A 17,995-nucleotide genomic window follows, 5' to 3' on the forward strand; every position below is an offset into this window, starting at 1 on the left:
TTGTTATTTCAATCTCTATTTCATGAGCTTTGGGGAAAAGCATCCACAGGCCTGTTTTCATGGCATTTTCTTCTCTTTGGCACGTGTCACTTGGCACTCAGTTGGTCCAGGAAGGAGGCGAGTACCTGGGTCATTTCTGCAGCCCCCACCCCATGCCACCGGCAGAGGGAAGGGCCCAGGGCTGGTGGCGCCATGAGGCGGTGCTCTTGCAGACCTCAGCAGCACAGCCAGAGCCCAAACACAGGGTGTCGTGGGCCTTTTAGTGACTATCAAGTCCGTCCTTCCTTCCTTCCTTCCTTCCTTCCTTCCTTCCTTCCTTCCTTCCTTCCTTCCTTCCTTCCTTCCTTCCTTCCTTCCGCCCTCCCTCCCTCCCTCCCTCCCTTTCCTGGCAGCCCGGTTCCAGCCTCCTTGAGTGTCGGGGAGATGCTGGGAGCCACAACACACCCAGGCATTGACCTGCTATTCTAAGTCAGTGTCCTACTCAGGTTCCCCCCCCCCCACCTCCCCCCGAAGCACTGGCAGAGCCAGTCCCAGTGGGAGGAACAGTCCCTGCTGGTGTCTTGGTCAATTCTGTCACTTGTGTCAGAGGGCAGGGTGCATGCTAAGCTGTCCCAGAGGAAGGGGCATGCCCAGGGTCCGGGGACACAGTGCACGCTTGCGATGTGGCTGGGGAGTGGCATGCGAGTGTGTCTTCCCGTGCTGGCACTCTGGGTCCCGGTCACACCCCACCAGGCTCTGCCTGCCACAACCCGCAGCAGCTGCCGCCCCTCCTGCCTCCCCCGCCCCGGATCTGCTCCTCACCCTTCAGGCTTCATCTCCACAGAGAAGCTTTCTCTGATCTCCACACCAAGGGGAGCCTCTCTACTCTAGGGTGTCACAGCGACCTTGCCCTCTCTTTTGTGGCACTGTCATAGTTCTCATCTTGCACATGCTGCTGAGACAGTGGAGCATACGTCTCCCTTCCCAGTGATGGGGGTCTCCCCAGTGCGAGCAGAGGAACCCGACCCACCAGGCGTGCAACAGACAGGCGCTGAGTGAGTGAGGGCTGTGTTCTGGGCTGTTCCAGGGACACCTTCCTGCCCGTGGACTGGCTGAGCTTTCCAGGGGGCGGGAAGGCAGTTTCCTCCACAGCATGAAGAGTGCCTCAGGAAGGGAATGAGATCTCTTTTGTTAAGTGGGAGCCTCTGGGGCAGGAGCAGCCCTGGGGAGTTGGTGTGGGGAGTCAGATGGCTCCCGGGTGGAGCATGAGCAGGACTCAGGACTAAGATTTCACCTGTAACATAGGTAGCCGTAAGGGGGAGCAGGTTGGTAGAAGTGCTCCGGAAGCCACGGTGCCTGCTGGGCATCGTTTTTACAACGATCTGGGCTGTTTGTGGTGTCAGACTGAGAGACTGCTGGGGAATCTGGAAGGTGGAGTACAGAGCAGGGGGCTTGGGTGGGGGGGCATCTAGAAAACAAGATGGTAACCCTCCTGCTTGTATTCTGGAGGGCCAAGTAGTCGTCGCCGGCCAGGCAGAGGCACTGGGGAGGAGTGCTTCCTGTCCCCGTGTCGAAGCTGCTGCCCGACCCCTTGGCCGGGGCTCTGCTGCCGCGGTGCCAGGGTCCAGTCAAGGAAGGGCGCCCCAGGCAGTCGTGCAGGGGACACTGGAGATAAAGCGTGGCGGATGCTGGCGGAGGTGGGGTTAGAGGGTGGGAGTACTTACAGTTCGGTCACGTCCTTGGGAATGCCTTTGGGGAGGGCGTGCAGCCCCCTGTTGCTGCACCGGACCACCGTCTCCATGCAGGTGCACTGCTCTGGGCAGTGGGGGCCCACCTGGCAGCTACTCTCGTCATTGCCTGTGGAGGGTCCCAAAGTGAGCATGGGGGGACACTAGCTTCTCTGGGGGGGGGCGGGGCAGGTGAGCGAGGCTGGGTGCCAGGGACCAAGCCGTCTTCAGGAAAGGGAAGCCCTCCACTCTGAGCCTGAACCAGAAATAAGGAGGCTGCTGGTCTCCTCCATGGGTAAAGGGGAAAGAATGTATGTCTGGATCGGGGAAAAGGGCCACCCCTCTGCTACCATGTTCAACATAAATTGAAGACTTTAAAAACTTGATTAACCAGAGTATTAGATAGGGAAGAGATGACTGTGAACCGAATCCAGAATAAGCCAAACTGACTAAAGGAGTGCTCCAGGGTAGGCGGAGAGCCCTGTCTACTCCCTCTTTCTCCTACTGTTCTCCACTCCTTCCACCGACACAATCCGTCTGGGGTGGTAAATGTGTCCCCAGCCCATTATACCTTAACCTCAGTTAATCTACAAACCAGTTAATTTGTCTTTAGATAAGCTATAGCTGACCAAGTAAAAAATGTGCTGGCTGAATTTATGTAAATATGTCCTTTGGAATCCTGACACTTAAAGCCTTGGACCTCCAGGTATTCATAACCCGCCCAGCCAGTGACAGAAATTTCCCAGGAGCTCATCTTGAAGTCTGTTTCTCAGGATACACTGAGCCTCATGACATAGATAGGAAAACTGAGGGCCAGGGCTCTCATGCACGGTTGTGTAGGTTGCATACTGCACAAGGGTGCCTCACCATCTAATGGGCACCGATCTCACTGTGGATATGATAGATTAGGACATTTAGTACAACAGTATTCTCATAGACAGCCATAAAGTGTCTTGTTTTAAAAAAATCAGTATATTATGACACATTTCTGATAGAAGCAAAATGTCTTTAGGAAGAGGCCCCCTTTCTTAATTTGCATAAGGGAGCCATATGGTTAGCAGCAGACCTACAGAGCCCCATAGAGCCCTTCAGAGCCACAGCTGCATGCCAGAGGGCAGAGCAGTGTCAGATCTCAGGGGGTCCTGGCCATTAGTTACCTGCTGCACCTCTCCTCTCTTATCTTTCTTGCCTTCCCAGGTATTGCCCCTCTGCCCCGCCCCCCAGCCTCCTCACCTTCACAGGTAAAGTCCTGGCTGGCCACATCCTGGATGGGGATCTCCTTGAGGAAGAATGGCTTCTGGCACCGGGGGTTCCCGCTCACGATCCGCCTCTTCCTCAACCACTTGCCGAGCCAGGCCAGGTGGCAGTTGCAGTTGAAGGGGTTGGACAGGAGGTTTCTGGGAGGAAAAAAGGGCCCTCTGAGTGGTTAGCACCTGCCGCTCTACTGGGGAAGCTGGCCTCGGGACCCAGGGCTGCAACCCTGGGGCCCGGCTCCCCAAGGAGGCCTGCTCTGGGTTCCGGGGAAGGAGAGAGGAGGTCCAGGAAAGGAAATGCAGACTCTCTTCTAGAATCCAGAGGCAGTCTTTGCGAGGGTCTCATTCCAGACCTCTGTGGACGGACAGGACCATGGTCTCCTGCCGCGTCCTCCCTTCTCCGCTGAGCTCCACCTATGGAATGTCTTCAATCCCGCAGCACGGTTCTCTTACACTTAGTGCCTCCACCAGCGCTGGTCCCTGGCCTGGCATGACTCTCTCTGCTGTCTGCCTGGCCGCCTCCTCCTCCTTCCGTCCTGGCGTAGACAGGGAGACTAGAAGCTGCACCTGTCCCAGCCTCCTCCCTCACTCGCCCACGTGGCCTGCTCAGCAGCCACACTGGCCGTGCAATGTGTGCCTCCCTCCTTAGACTCTCGGCTCCCCAGGGTGGGCATCAGACCTGTCTGTCCTGTGTCTCTGGGGTCCTGCATGGCATCAGCACTGTCACTGTGTGTGTATATGTATCTGAGGAATGCAGTGAACAGACTGGTGGAGGGATGGGGGCAGAGGAGCTGTGGGTCTGCGTGTTGCCTGGGGGACTGGAACCAGGCTCAGCACTTCATAAGCCCGAGGATGGAGGGGACATTATTCTCATCTCACACAGGAGGAAAGTAAAGCTTAAGGAGGTTACATGAGAGGCCAGGTGGCCCTGAGTTGCTGTGGTATGACAGGACAAATTAAGAGCTCGGGAGTCAGACATCCCGGGTTTGAATCCTGACGCTGACGTTCAGCAGCTGTGCCGAGTCAGGCGAGTTTCTTCTTGCGTCAAAGCTGGTTCCCCTAATGAATTGTGACTGTACCTCTGGGCATCTTGTATGTGTCTGGATTCTCAGTGTGGAGACACACAGGAGGGGTAGAAAGTGAGCTAAAGTAAACCAACCTGCTGGTGCTAGTTCCTAGCCCCCGGCCGCCCGCCGTGCTGCCACTCATTCGTTCCATTCACACCTTGGTTCACCAGGTATATAATGGGCCCTACTTAGTGCCAGGCACTGACCCAGGCATTGTGGACACAGCGGTGCACAGAAGAGCTGCACATCCCTGTCCTTCTGGAACTTCCATTCCAGCTGATGGGAGGCAGACAGCATGGAATCAACAACCCAAACGTCGGTTGTATGGTCTATCAGGAAACGGTCCGTGCTAAGGAAATGGTAAGGAGACCTGGGCTGAGGAACTAGGGGGGATGGCACGGGGGCAGAGCGGGGTGAGGTACCCACACTTGAGCAAAGGATGGAAGGAGGGGAGGGAGGCCAGGGAAGGCTGTTCCAGGTAGTGGGAGTGGGTCTAGGGTGTGGGGGGCAGTGAGGAGGCTGGGGGGGCGGTGCTGGCCTGGAGGTAGGTTAGGAGGGACCGGATGGTGTGGGCCCTATAGGACATCTATAATTTGGCTTTTATTCCCAGGGAGGTGGGTATTTGGGAACAATAGGTGGCAACAGGAGATGCAACCAAAAGCCTTTCTCTTCTGTCTTTGAGAGAGTCATTAGGGAAGGAAAGAGAGAGAGGAATGGACCAGCAACTAAGGTTAACAGAGCCACGTGGAAATACTATGCACAACCATAAAGGCTAACGTGTGTTGAGTACTTTCTATATCTCAGGCCCCTCCTTTGCATTTTACAAATATTAACGGATTCAATCTTCGTAACAATCCTATGAGATGGATTATACAGAAGGAACAATTCAAACACAGAGAGATGAAGTAACTTTTCTAAGGTCACACAGCTAATAAGAGGTAAAGCCAGGGTTTGAAACCAGGAAATTTGCTCTAGAGCCCATCACTTTACTATTCTAAAGCCTCCTTTACCAATACAATGAATTATCCGGGCAGGAGCACTCATTTAGGTGTCCAGAAGGCTAGATTCTAATTCTGGTTCTGATACACATTTAAGCGGCCAGTGACATCATTTAAAACCCACTGTCAGATCATGTCACTGGCCTGCTTAAAACCTTCAGTGGCTTTCGATGAAGACCAAAATAGTCCATGGCAGGCCTGTAGCCTGGCCCTGGCCTGGCCTCCCTTCTGCCTTGCCTTATACCTCATCCTCCCTTACTCTGTGCTATGACCATGTTGGACTGTGCTCAGTCTCATGCATCTGCTCTGTGACAACCCACCACAGAGCCTTTGCACATGTTCTTCTGATAGAAGGAAATACACTTCCCACTTTCTTGAACAAGCTAACTCCCACTCACCTTCCAGAACCCAGCTCCAGTGTTCTTTGACAAAGCCTGTGTTGGGTTTTCATATCACCGTGGACCTCCCTTCTGTGGTAATTCACTATGCTGTGAGCTCCAGAAAGGAGGGACCATGTCTGTGAATTCTTAGCACTTCGATGGTGCCTGGCACATGGAGGGAGCCCAGCAAGTGGTTCTTACGTTGACAGATGGGTAGGTGACTGTGGCCAAACATGGTAGGGAGCTGCCTGGGGAGAGGTGTGCAGGAGAGGAGCCCAGAGTCAGTGTGCAGTGGGTCCAGGAGGACTTACATGGTAGATAGGGAGACAAGTGTGGTGAAGGCTCCAGGGGTGATGGTGGTGATCCGATTGTCATAGAGGGACAGCAGCCTCACTGAACTCAGGCCAGCAAACGTGTCATTGCTCACGCAGTTGATCAGGTTACTCCTCAGCATCCTGTAAGGAGAGGGATAGGGATGAGGGTGCACAGGCATTATCTTCTCTCCACCACAGAGCCACAGGGTGTGTGTGTGCGTGCGTGTGTGTGTGAAGCTTTTGCCAACTCCAGGCCAGACTAGTCATGTTGCTGAGGTTTGTTCTGTGATAGGGTGTGGGTCCCCACTGTGGCTGCCTGTGGATGTGTGCGTACCTTCTAGTCTGTGCATGCTTTATGTACAGTAAATATGGGTGTCATGAGTGTCTATGTGTACACATGTATGTTGTATGGTGGTCAGTGTCTGCATGTCTATTTCTGGGAGGAGAAAGGAGAATCAAGATGTGGCTGTGGGCCATCAGCTTGTTTGTGTATGTGCTTCTCGGCACGTGGCCTGTGTGTCATTTTTATGTATATGTGTCTATATCTAAGTGGGTGAGTGTGTGTGTGCCCCTCTCAGCACAGTTTCAGCATGAATCTATCTACGTGTACACCTTAGGGCAAGTATCTTTCAGGGTGCGTGCGCTGGGGTTGCTGAGCATGCTAAGCGGTTTCCCATCGAGGCCTGGGAAATGTCTAGTGCGTCTCTGGCTCCAGGAAGGAAGGCACTCAGCTTGTTAGGACAGGGCCCAGGAGCTGCCCGCCAGCCTTCGTAATCCCCCTCCGAGGCCCCCGTCCTCCCATCTCCTTGCAGGCCTTGGCCCAGGATCCAGGCACTCACAGGGTCTTGAGGCTGCTGAGTCCCCGGAACATGCGTCCATGCAGCGTTTCCAGCTGGTTCCCGGTCAGCATCAGCTCCTGCACACCGGCCGCTCCATCGAAGGCACCCTCTCTCACCTCCTTGATCTTGTTGTTACTCAGGTTTCTAGAAGGAGGAGACAGAGTGGGTCAGGATGCAGGGAGGGAATCATGAACCCTGCAGTCAGGCGGGACCCTCAGGCGCCCTTGGACCAAGGACAGGATGGTGGGGCTCCCTGATGCCTTGGTCTTCAGCACCCGTGGCTGTGGAGCAAGGACCCCAGTCCTCCACTGTTGGGGCTACCCTGTGAAACAGGCTGCATGCAGCCTGAAGTCTTTTCAGGGTGATCCTTTTTTCTAAGCCCCAGGTACGAGCACATTTAAAATGGCGATTCTCAAACTGATTTTTCTCCCTTCATCAGAAACACTTGCCTAGCAGTGCTTCTCACATGGAAGGCCAGAGAAAAATATAAAATGTGCCCTCTGTGGGGGTGGGACATTTGTAGAGCTTCTAGCTCTACAGTTGAGATCCTTGATATAAATGGACACTTTCTAGTTACTACTCTCTGAGCACTTACTATGCATTTGGTTCCACGTGAGGGGTTTGGCCCACAGAATCACATCAAATCCTTGAAACTACACCTATCAGAAGAGTATTACGTGTATTATCATTGTCTCATTTTATGGATGAGGTGACTGAGGTTCAGAGAGTTTAAGTGACTTGCCCAGAATCACACAGCTGATAGAACTGGGATTGGGGCCAGGCTTTCTGGTGCATCAAAAGTCCTCCCAAGTGAATGTTCCTTTGGTGCTGTGGACACTCACACCCTTCTGTTACTGCTTTGCAGAATTCAGGGCTTGCATGTTGTATTTTCCAACAGCTTGGTCCTGCGAAGCCTTGGCGCCACCCTTTCCAGTTCTGCTCGAGCTCCGAGAAGGCCTTTCCCTCCAATGCCTGATACCACAGGCCAGGCCTCTCGAGAGCTCCTGCAGGGCCACCGGGGCTGCGAGTCCTCCAGGGCGCTCCTTGGCAGGGAGCCTCCGTGGGCCACCCAGTCAGCCTGAAATTCATCCCAGACAGGACGGATGGAGTGGAGAGTGATGGTGTTTACACAAACTGGGGGCAAAATCCAGTCTCCGGAGCAAAGAGCCTGCCCGTGCCTTGCACAGGAATGGTGTTCTGCAAACAGCAAAGCTGCAGGTGTAGACGGAGCCCGCTGACCCTCTAAGCACACTGAGGATGTTAGGACCCACAGCTGAGCCCCTGGTGCTTTTGCCTCTCCCACGCGCCCGTGCGCAGCTCTGGGCTGACCCACGGCAACCCCGGGGGGTGAAGCTTCCCTCGGCAACCGCCTCAGAGCTGGCGATGGAACTGGGCGCCCACGGGCTGGACGCCAGTTTGGTGCCTCCTTCCTACGTAGGGCCTGGGCCTGCAAGGCAGGGCAGTGCCCATGCCTATGTGCAGGTGTGGAGGCAACAGCTGGTGCCTTGTCGGCACCGTCAGCGCTCCTGTCATGGCCCTGCTCTCCTGCCCCTTCCGTCCTGCCAAGGAAACAGGAGAAAGACTCCTCAGCATCCTGCCCTCAAGGGCTGAGAGATTTGGGAGTCTCTCTCTGGATTTCTGCCCCCCTCCCCCTTGCTGGCTCTCCTTAAACTCAGCCATTTCTGTTTGTTTGTTTGTTTGTTTGTTTTTTAAATAAATCCTGGTAGTCCTGGTCTGGGATAACCCAGGAATGAAGGGGAGACTGAAAATTACCCCCAAATTAGACATGGGAGGAGAGAGAAAAGCTCTCCCAGTAGCTGTAACTCATATGAATGCCGGAGGAGCAGGATTTTACTCCAGAGAGTTAGGCTCTGTGGGGAATTAAAGTACACAGGACGGGCAACGAAGATGAGTTAAAGCAGCCATGAAGGGGGAGGGCTTCCATTTCCCGACATCTGTTTCTTCAAATGAGCAAAATTAACATCACATTACTGTAAGGTTTGTGAATTGGATTTCCTCAGGTTGGGAGAATGGAAAACATAAGGAGAGAAAAAAAGGAGGGGATAGAATTTTCCAGAAGACCAGGCTGCGGCTGTCTCTCCATTCATCAAAGCGCTGCTCAAAACTACAGGCAGCTTGGGGCAAGCACTCCACTCACAAAACGAGAGCATCGGGCTTTTGTAGGAACTCTCTCTTACTCTCAGAGCGCTATCTTCCTGAAGATGCCCTAGATCCCAGGGACCCCAAATGTGAAGCCAGGACCACTCAGGAGGCCTCGCTCCATTTTTGTCTCTACAGATGCACCCGAAGGAATATGGCTTCATCCTGGCTTTGACTCTGATGAGGACGGGATCTTACACAAGGGTCCAGCCGTGGAAAACTCCCATGCAGGCTGGGGTGGGGGTGGGGGTGGGGGCGGGGGAGGCAGTTCAGAGGGACAGCGCCAGGAGAAACCCAGTGTGTGTCCCCGCTGCCTCTGCTGGCCGTTGGCTGTCCCAAGAAACAATGAGGCCCCGCAGGCTGGGGACTTGTCTGGCTTCCCCTGGAAACCTGAGTCCGAGGAGGCAAGCCTGGGCCTCTCCTAGCCCATGGCTTGTAAGACTGCCCAAGCACTCTGGCAACAGGGAGGCATCTGTGATCCTGTTTAAAGCCCAGTCTCAGATGAAAATGTAGTGGGGAGAGAGCTAAGTGGATTTTGTTCTAGAAACTAAGGATACTGGGTCATCACGGAGCAAGCACTCTGGCACGCTGTCAGGTCAGGGAGGTCCCGTCTACCCTTTTTATGAACCTCTCCCTCCCTGACGTGGAAATTCTATTTCCAGCTGGGGCTGCAAGCTCAAATGTCCACAGGGTCCAGGCTGGTGACTTAAGGCAGGAAGCAGGTCCAGGGGGATAGCACAGTCCACAAGCCCAGTGACCAGAAAAGCAATGCCTGATTTAGTGGGGGGAGCTGCTTCTCACTTCAACTCAACTGCAGCCATTTGACCCTGTTTTACCAGATCTTCTGATTTTCCAAAAGATGCCAGAAATTTGGATTTTTTTTTTTCCGTGAATATTCCTGATTTTTAAAAGTGGGCAACTAATTCTTACTAAAAACACAACTATGGTCAACAAATTCGCCTGTGTGTACCTGATTTTGGCTAGAGGGCTGCCAGGTTTCAGCCTATGGCTGAGATTCTCCTTCAGCATAGGAACTGACCTAAAAGTCTGCCTGAGAGACGCCATGACCACAGTCTGAATGTGACGTCATTTGAAGAGTTGCCTGGAGTTACCACTGTACCAATAATCCTTTTGGGGAATGGCTTATACATTTTTTTTTGGAGGGGGAGGGCATCCCTTAGTACATGTGATATTCTTGGAGATCTCATTATTCCCACAGGACAGGTAAAGGCACAGTAGAGTTTCAACACCTGGCTTTATACTCCCCCGCCCCCTCGGCCCCTGTGCCCGGTCAGGGTAAAGTCAAGAGCATAACCTTAGGGCCCTGACTTCCCAGTCCCTGCAGAAGCTTAGTAGACTTGGACACAGGCACAGCTGGCTTTTAACCTGACCCTGATCCCGTTGGCCCACTACCTCTATGGGGATGTTGGGATGGTGATGGGTCCCAGTTAAGACCCTTTACTTAACAAAAAGAGCTGCCATCAAGTTATTTTAAATAAGTGCTTACAGCTGGTGGCCTTTGGGACCAGATCTGTTCCTTCGGCATTTGCTCGGTTGGCTAGTACCACGAATATGAATTTATGCACACATACATGTGCACACACATGTAATTACTGCCTTCAGGTGGGGCATGCATTCCCCAGCTGATCTGCACTGTTACCACTCCTGGCTCTGCTGCTTGAGTTTTAACCTTGGATAAGTTACATAACTTTCTGTGTTTCAGCTTCCTTATTTGTAAAATGTAACAATCTCAAAGCTTTTTTGTTTTTCTTGGCGAGAGTTACATGAATTAATGTCAGTACAGTCTGGCCCAGAGTGAAGTGTCTAGTAACCGTTAGTGGCTAGCTGCTATTAGTAGTATTATTAGTATTAATTATTGCCATGCACCAAGTTCCTTTCCACAACTGTGCTACTCTCTGGATCTTGAAAGTATCTGAACTTGCAACTCCTATTTTAAATATATAGCTAGCTACCCTGGGTCACTCAACCCAGATGTGCTCTTCTGTCTTCCTGCTCCTTTTCATCCCAGGTCCACGTTCAGTGGCGTGTCTTTCACTGACCTCTTCATACTTACTTCTTTTTCTTTTTTGAATGGGGTTTTATTTTATTTATTTTTTATTTTTTTAAGATTTTATTTATTTATTTTGACAGAGAGACACAGCGAGAGAGGGAACACAAGCAGGGGGAGTGGGAAAGGGAGAAGCAGACTTCCCGCGGAGCAGGGAGCCTGATGCGGGGCTCGATCCCAGGACCCTGGGACCAGGACCTGAGCTGAAGGCAGATGCTTAACGACTGAGCCACCCAGGCGCCCCTTTTCATACTTATTTCTGATCCTCATCATAACTTATAAGGAAGGTAGATTTCTTTCTACCATGCAAATAATGTAACTAGGGCTCAGCAAGGCTAAGGACAATCCTAGGGTGACACAGCACGAGGGGGACAGAGCTGGGGAGAACAAATGCAGGTCTGTTCTTTGCCACGCTTGGATTGCTGGCTGCTACAGGGAATGTTTGGCAGCCGGGACCTTCATTCCAGCACAGCAAACAGTGGGACAAACCCAGTGACCTTCGACCCTTTCAGCGAGAACTGGATTTGTGTTTTGCCACGGTCCCCACCACTCTCTTGTGGCTTGGATGCTGAGGCTGGGAGTTGGTGGTCACTTACCATTGTGTTTGTGTGGTTGTTTTTCTTGGTGCACAGAAACGGTTCTCTATTCTCCCTTCCCTGTTGCAAGGGAGAAGATGAGAGAGAGACTCAAAGTGTGTGAGCTTCACCTCACACGGGAGGGTAATGTCTCTCTGTGGAAGCAAAGATTACTTCGTCCTGTTTACTATGCAGATATGTACTTGGCCAGCCTTACTCATTTAAATACCTGCCTTCTCTCCATACACATGGAAGTTACTGTTTTGAGGTTTAAAACAGTATGCGTTTGAATTAAACAGGACATTTCCTTGCAGGTGATGGGTGATGTCTGTGCTCAGTTTCCGAAGCCTGACCACACAGACAGCCACAATCCTCACCAGGACCCACATGTGTCCCTCTCTCCTCTGTGCCTTCAGAGTGCTCTCTCCTGCTCCCAGTTACAGAGCAGTCACTGAGGACGTGGGCAAGGTGGTGGCTGTGGGCAGGGAGGGAGGGAGGTGCAGCCCAGGGCAGGGGAAGGTCTTTCTCCTTCTTGTCTGCAGGGGACTGATGGGTGGAAGAATGGAGAACATGACAAAAAAAAAAAAAGGTTTACAGTCAGTTCTCATTATTCACGGTAGTTATAGTCTACAAAGTCATGGGGAAACTGAATTAGGGAATGCTGAACCACGGCTCCTAGGGGAAACACAGGGTTAAGTTCCTGTGGGCCTCTGGTCACAACATTGTCATCAGCTGATCAGTACATAACCTTGTCTGATGTGTGTTTCTGTTTAAAGACATCTTATTTAATATATGTGGTTGATTTACTTACATGGCACTCACAGCCTGTAGACCATTACTCGAGTCTGAACAAAGCCCATGTAACATACGTATTTTCTTCACGAGGCACATCGTAGCCTTCTTGTGCTTTGGAAGGCTAGACAGCCTAGCAGCACTATGTGTCGGGGCCATTTAAACAGCAAAACCACCAACAAAATGCATAAACATGCAAAAAGATGTGGCACCAAATACACTGTGAAAAGGACACTTGTTTACAGTCCGAGAGCGGAAACAAAAAATCAGAGCACAGCCTTGTTGGATATCAGCTGAGGACAGGCATGCAGGACAACTCAAATTTTCTGCTCTTTTGTCTGTGTCTACAAATGAGCATGAAAGCACCGTGAGTACTGATTTTGAGATTACAAAGAAGTTTCAGCGAGTAAGTGAACCAGCAAATATGGGATTTGCGAATAAGGAGGCTTGACTCTATTTCCTTTGAACCCAACTCTGGGGCCAGGAGGTGTGGAGCCTGGGGTGGGCGCAGGGAGAGGGGCCGAGGAGAAGGGAATCAGAGGGTAGAGAGCCCCTGTCTGTGCTGGTACCTCTGTGAGGGCCCTGGGAAGGGAAGATGAGCGGAAGCAAGCCTAACTGCACACTGGTGTGACTATGGATGAACCCCAGTCTGAGTACCAGCTCCGACACTGATCGGCTGTGTGGTCTTAGAGAAGCCTTGCCAGCTTCCTCACCCACACGAAGGGGAATATGAGGCCAGCACCAGGCAGGTGTACAAGGACTACATGAGCTGATGTGCATGAGGCAGGGAATGTGGCCTCTGGCCCAGGACAAACGCTCCCTTAGCTCAGTCACATTACTCTTGTTTGGCCCAACCTCGGAGGCAGGGAGGGGGTTATGAGGACAGGCAGCTCTGGCACTGGAGAAGCCAATGTAAACATGTGGGCCCTTTGCCTAAGGTCAGGCTCTGGTCACATCCAGGGACACCTAGACTGAAGTCCAGTGTGCAAGACATCTAGCATTTCTGCTCCAATGTGCCCCACCCACGCAGAAGCCTGTAAAGGCCATCTAATAACAGAACTTTTAATTGTCACCTCGTAAAAAGTCCTGAGTGACGTACATGTACCCTAGACTCCTGTGTCCCATTGCTGGTCCTTACCTGAGTTCCTCTTGCCACCCCTTGGGATAGATGCTGGGTGTGGAAGGTCAGGATGAGCAGAGGGCACCTGGAGTGAGGATTAGGGATGGTGCCAAATGCACGCTCTGCACAATACTTGGCAATTTAAAAGCAGTGAAGTTTTGAGGCGCCTGGATGGCTTAGTCGGTTACGCATCTGCCTTCATGACTCAGGTCAGGATATCAGGGTCCTGGGGTCGAGCCCCGAATCGGGCTCCCTGCTCAGCGGGGAGTCTGCTTCTCCCTCTCCCTCCGCCCCCCCCCTTCTCACCGCTCATGCTCGCTCTTGCTCTCTCTGTCTCAAATAAATAAAATCTTTATTAAAAAAAAACCGGGCGCCTGGGTGGCTCAGTTGGTTAAGCGACTGCCTTCGGCTCAGGTCATGATCCCAGGGTCCTGGGATCGAGTCCCACATCGGGCTCCTGGCTCAGCAGGAAGCCTGCTTCTCCCTCTCCCTGCTCTCGCTGTCTCTGTCTCTGTCAAATAAATAAATAAATAAAATCTTTAAAAAAAAAAAAAAAAAAAACCAACCCAACCCCAAACAGTGAAGTTTCATTTTGGTCTGTCTCTGCATGGCTGTGCCTTACTGTCCTGCTTCAAAGATACGTGCCATAGTGGGGGCAGGAGGAGGCTGGGAGGGTCTGGGCCAGAGGGTGAGGGAGCCCCCAGTAACCTGGCCTTCTGCTCTAGTCTGCAGCACGGACCCTGGCCAGGCCTGCAGGCTGCTGCCAAGTGCCCGGGGCTGACTTACATTTTCCGCAGGTTGGGCAACTTCTTGAAGATACCAGTGGCCTCGAGAACAGATAGCTCATTGTCGTTCAGTCGCCTACATGAGAAACAAGAGGTGAGGTGGTGGGTTAGCTGGGGATGGGGGCGCCTCCTCCTCCGCCCTCCATGGAATCCTCCCCAGCTCCCCCATGGCTTGAACTGAGTTGCCACCTGGGCCTCACATTCAGCCAAGGTCAGTGGAGCCAGGGAAAACTCAGGGAAGGCACAAGGGCCCAGAAGGCTGTGCCTGGCCGTGTGCTACTGGGATGTGTAAGTCAAAGAGAACACCAGCACGAACGCCACTAAGACCACCATTATTTATGCGGAGCTCACTCCTCGCATGAGTCAAGATGAATTCCGTGCTTGCATTCCCTTGCTTCATCTTCTTAAACCCCTAGGAGGTTCGTACCATCCCCTCCATTTTACAGCTAGGAATCGGACCCTGAGGTCTGAGAAGCAACTTGCCCAATGAGAGGAAAGTCAAGATGACCAGGGTCACACGTCTGTCCGTCCGTCCCGCACATGTCGTGCCCTCACCCCTACCATGCTGTAGCTCTCTAGCTCTCCCATTTCTGGACAAACCAGGGTACCCTTTCATTAGCATGTATAGCTGGAGGCTCAGATATAGCTCATCATTCCAGTGTTTTCTCGACTCTGACAACTATTTACTAACCATCTTTCTGTTATGTAGTAAGCTCCATAAGGACCCGGAGGGACTGTCTGCTTTGTGCACTGTGGAAGCTGGTGGACCTAGCACCGTGCCTGGCTCACAGTGGGTGTTCAAAAATATTTGTCGAATGAACTAGTGGTTTTTATTTTTTTATTTTTTTAATTTTAATTTTTATTTTTTTAAAGATTTTATTTATTTATTTGACAGAGAGAGACACAGTGAGAGAGGGAACACAAGCAGGGGGAGAGGGAGAGGGAGAAGCAGGCTCCCTGCAGAGCAGGGAGCTCGATGCGGGACTCGATCCCAGGACCCTGGGATCATGACCTGAGCTGAAGGCAGTCGCTTAACCAACTGAGCCACCCAGGCGCCCAAGTGGTTTTTATTTTTGAGGAAACTGTTCCTGATGGTGGTGGGCGGGGGGGTGCCTGGGTGTCTATCCTCTGCTGAGGACATGGAGGATGGCCAAGGAGCATCCATGTGACTGAGCCGGGAGGGGGGCTGCCTCCCAGAGACCCTGCCCCGACTGGCTCAGGGTGACGGGGTGCTAGGGGCAGTGTAGGGAGTTCCAGCCCAGGTAGTACTTACAGATCAGTGACGTATTCGGGGAGGTGGCTTGGGATGCGGGCCAGCTTCTGGTTGGAGCAGTCCACGATGGTACCCTCACAGCGGCACTTCTCGGGGCATACAAGGTCCATGAAGCACTCACTGCTGAACCTGCTGCGGTAATCCTCTGAGCCTGGGTGGGGCCAAAGAGGGCAGTCAGGATCACTGGGGCTCCCAGCCTGGGCCGAGGTTGTGGGTAGTGGGATGGGGAGACATGTGGGGGGGTCCCAGGGACAGACACAGTATTGCTTTCATTTGTGGCCACCTTGCTGGTGCCCTCCCCACCCCAGCCTCCCACTTGCCATTTGGTCTTTATCATTCATCATTTGAGTCCTCTGGGAAACCAGGCTCAAGTTCTGTGGGCTCTTAAGCTTTTGTGGGTCGTGGACTTTTTCGAGAAGCTGATGCAAAGTTGTGTTCTCCTCAGAGAAATGCTCGTAGGTGCATGTGTACAGAATGTGGGCTACAATTTGGGGTGGAGAGTACTTAGTCCGTGATGCCCATAATCTGTGGACCCTCTGCATGTTCATGAAAATTCCAATGAAGAGATTTCGATGGTGTTTTGATGGGGGCTGTGTCAGGGTGGGGATGAGGTCAGGGAAGGGGGTCAAAACTCAGTTCTCTTCAAGCAGGTAACGAAACAATAAAGGAGACCCAGCATATGGTGGTCAATGACCACTGACCCCAGGCCTCAGCATTGGGAAGACAATAATGAAGGTTGGGGACCTGGGGAATTAGAGCTCAGGCCCTAAAGGCTTGGGAATTTGGCTCAGGGTTGCCTGATGATCCTCTTTAAAACCAATCATAGCAATAAATTAACATTTAAAAACTGTCAAGACAAGTACAACCCTTGTGAAGGTCCAAGTGATTTGCCCTGTCTTTGAGAATAAGCTCCATTTAACCATGGTGAAAGGCCAGTTCTGATGAGAACTAAGATTTATTTTCTTGACATCGAGTCTCTCCTGACGTCGCACAGTAACAGCAAGAGGATCAACAAGTAACATCTCAGGAGAGGCCCTGGGTGCTGCTTTACTGGTTAGAAATGATCCCTTGGCACCCGGGCAAACCTTGTGAGAACAGCAATCCCAGCGGCGGTCACTGGGGAAGCCCTGGTTCTCCCCAGCTAGTTGACAGGGGTGAACGTTTCATTAGCGCCGTGCTAGGTATGAAACACAGGCTTGGTCCACGTTTGTCCAGCATGTAAGCAGGGTGCTCCTAGCACATCAGCTGTCCCGTATGTGAGTGTTCCGGAAGCGTTTCAGAGAACATGAATATCCCAGGGTTACTTAACGGCCCGAGGCAGACTTTGGGGGTCTGATCTGCTACAGGGCCAGTGGGAGGCAGTACCAGTATAGAAGCGTTAGCAGTCGTGGCTTTGTCCAGGCCCTGGCACTTACTAGCCTCAGTCTCTCCACATGGACAAATGGGGGTCTAGGACTTGCCCCGTCTCATGGGGATGGTTGTGCAAATGCAAGGAAGAGCAAGGCAGGGGAGAGGCTCTGGGGAAGGGAAGAGACCCATGTGGATATTTGCGATCCTACTGCTGTTATTTTCCAGAACCTAGTAGAACGTTTGGCATATCAGAGGCCACCAAAACATCCATGTAGCTAGTGATAATAGCTGACTTTTATGGAGCATGGACCACAAGCTGGGCACTATTCTTCAAACTTCAGAAGGGGGAAGCCCATTTAATCCTTGCAACTCTGAGATTATCATGACTCCATTTTATAGATGAGAAGACTGAGGCCATCGGATCAGCTGGTACACGACAGAGGGATGAACCCAGGCAGGCGGATGCCAGGGCCCATGTGACTAATACTATGCTTTCCTGCAGATGTGTATTTTGACAAAACCTTTATGCCAGTCTTTGTAGGACTGATCATAGAGTCCAGCTTGGCGGAGGTGGATTGAACGGCGCTCTCCTGCAGGGGGCTATGGGAGGCAGGAAGCAGCTATCTTCCATGCTCATGGTTTCTTACCCCTGACCTTATCAACCTATGCTAATCCTTGATTGCGGATGAACTTGGTAGTCTCTGATTCTGAAGTGAGACCTTCTCCTGAAGACAGGGGATCAGAGGCCTGGACCTGTCTCCTTTCCCTCTTTGCTCCCTCCCCGCCCCCCTCCTTCATCCCACCTTCCACCCCCAGGCTTGTGTGAGCAAAATCTGTGCACCTATCCCCGCAGTTATTTGGGCTGCTTCCTAATCCAATGCATTATGGAAATTTCTTGCCCTTGGCTTGCTAGCATCCATCCCACTGAATAACTCTGACCTGGGCCATCTCCCTCCAGATACATCGGCATGCTGAGTCCTGGGTGAATTTCATTTTGCAAACCCTGCTAAATGACAATCCTCTCTTGTCCCTTGCCAGTGATCTCCATGCTGATGGCGTGAAGGGATGCTTTGTATACACGCATATATTTTTCCTTCAGAAGGCGGCTACAGTGGAATCCTTGCAAAGTGGAGGAACCCCGAGCACTGATCAAATGCCTTTGAAAGACAGGAGGGAGCATGGTTTGCTCTTCAACACGATGAGCCTGAAGATGTACACCGGCTGGGCTGTGGCTGGGGACTGCCACCAACTAAATGCGTTTCTGTTTTAATCAAGGTGAGAGCGTCTGTAGTTAGCAGGAATCGCTCTCTGTAGT

General features: G+C 52.2%; 1 protein-coding gene across 2 annotated transcripts in view; it reads right to left on the reverse strand.

The window, feature by feature from the left end:
- Window positions 1–17,995, reverse strand: part of SLIT3 (slit guidance ligand 3) — a 597,503-nt gene that overhangs the window by 64,945 nt on the left and 514,563 nt on the right. For both annotated transcript variants that reach the window (XM_035013944.1, XM_035013938.1), the window contains exons 15-20: window positions 15,331–15,481; window positions 14,059–14,133; window positions 6,558–6,701; window positions 5,716–5,859; window positions 2,940–3,103; window positions 1,704–1,836 (exon numbers count right to left, since the gene is read on the reverse strand). In XM_035013944.1, the coding sequence (XP_034869835.1) occupies window positions 1,704–1,836; window positions 2,940–3,103; window positions 5,716–5,859; window positions 6,558–6,701; window positions 14,059–14,133; window positions 15,331–15,481 (811 nt within the window). The remainder of the gene's footprint in view (window positions 1–1,703; window positions 1,837–2,939; window positions 3,104–5,715; window positions 5,860–6,557; window positions 6,702–14,058; window positions 14,134–15,330; window positions 15,482–17,995) is intronic.

This window comes from Mirounga leonina, unplaced genomic scaffold (assembly GCF_011800145.1).
Source record: "Mirounga leonina isolate KUSES-001 unplaced genomic scaffold, KU_Mleo_1.0 Mir_104, whole genome shotgun sequence".
Classification (NCBI taxonomy): domain Eukaryota; kingdom Metazoa; phylum Chordata; class Mammalia; order Carnivora; family Phocidae; genus Mirounga; species Mirounga leonina.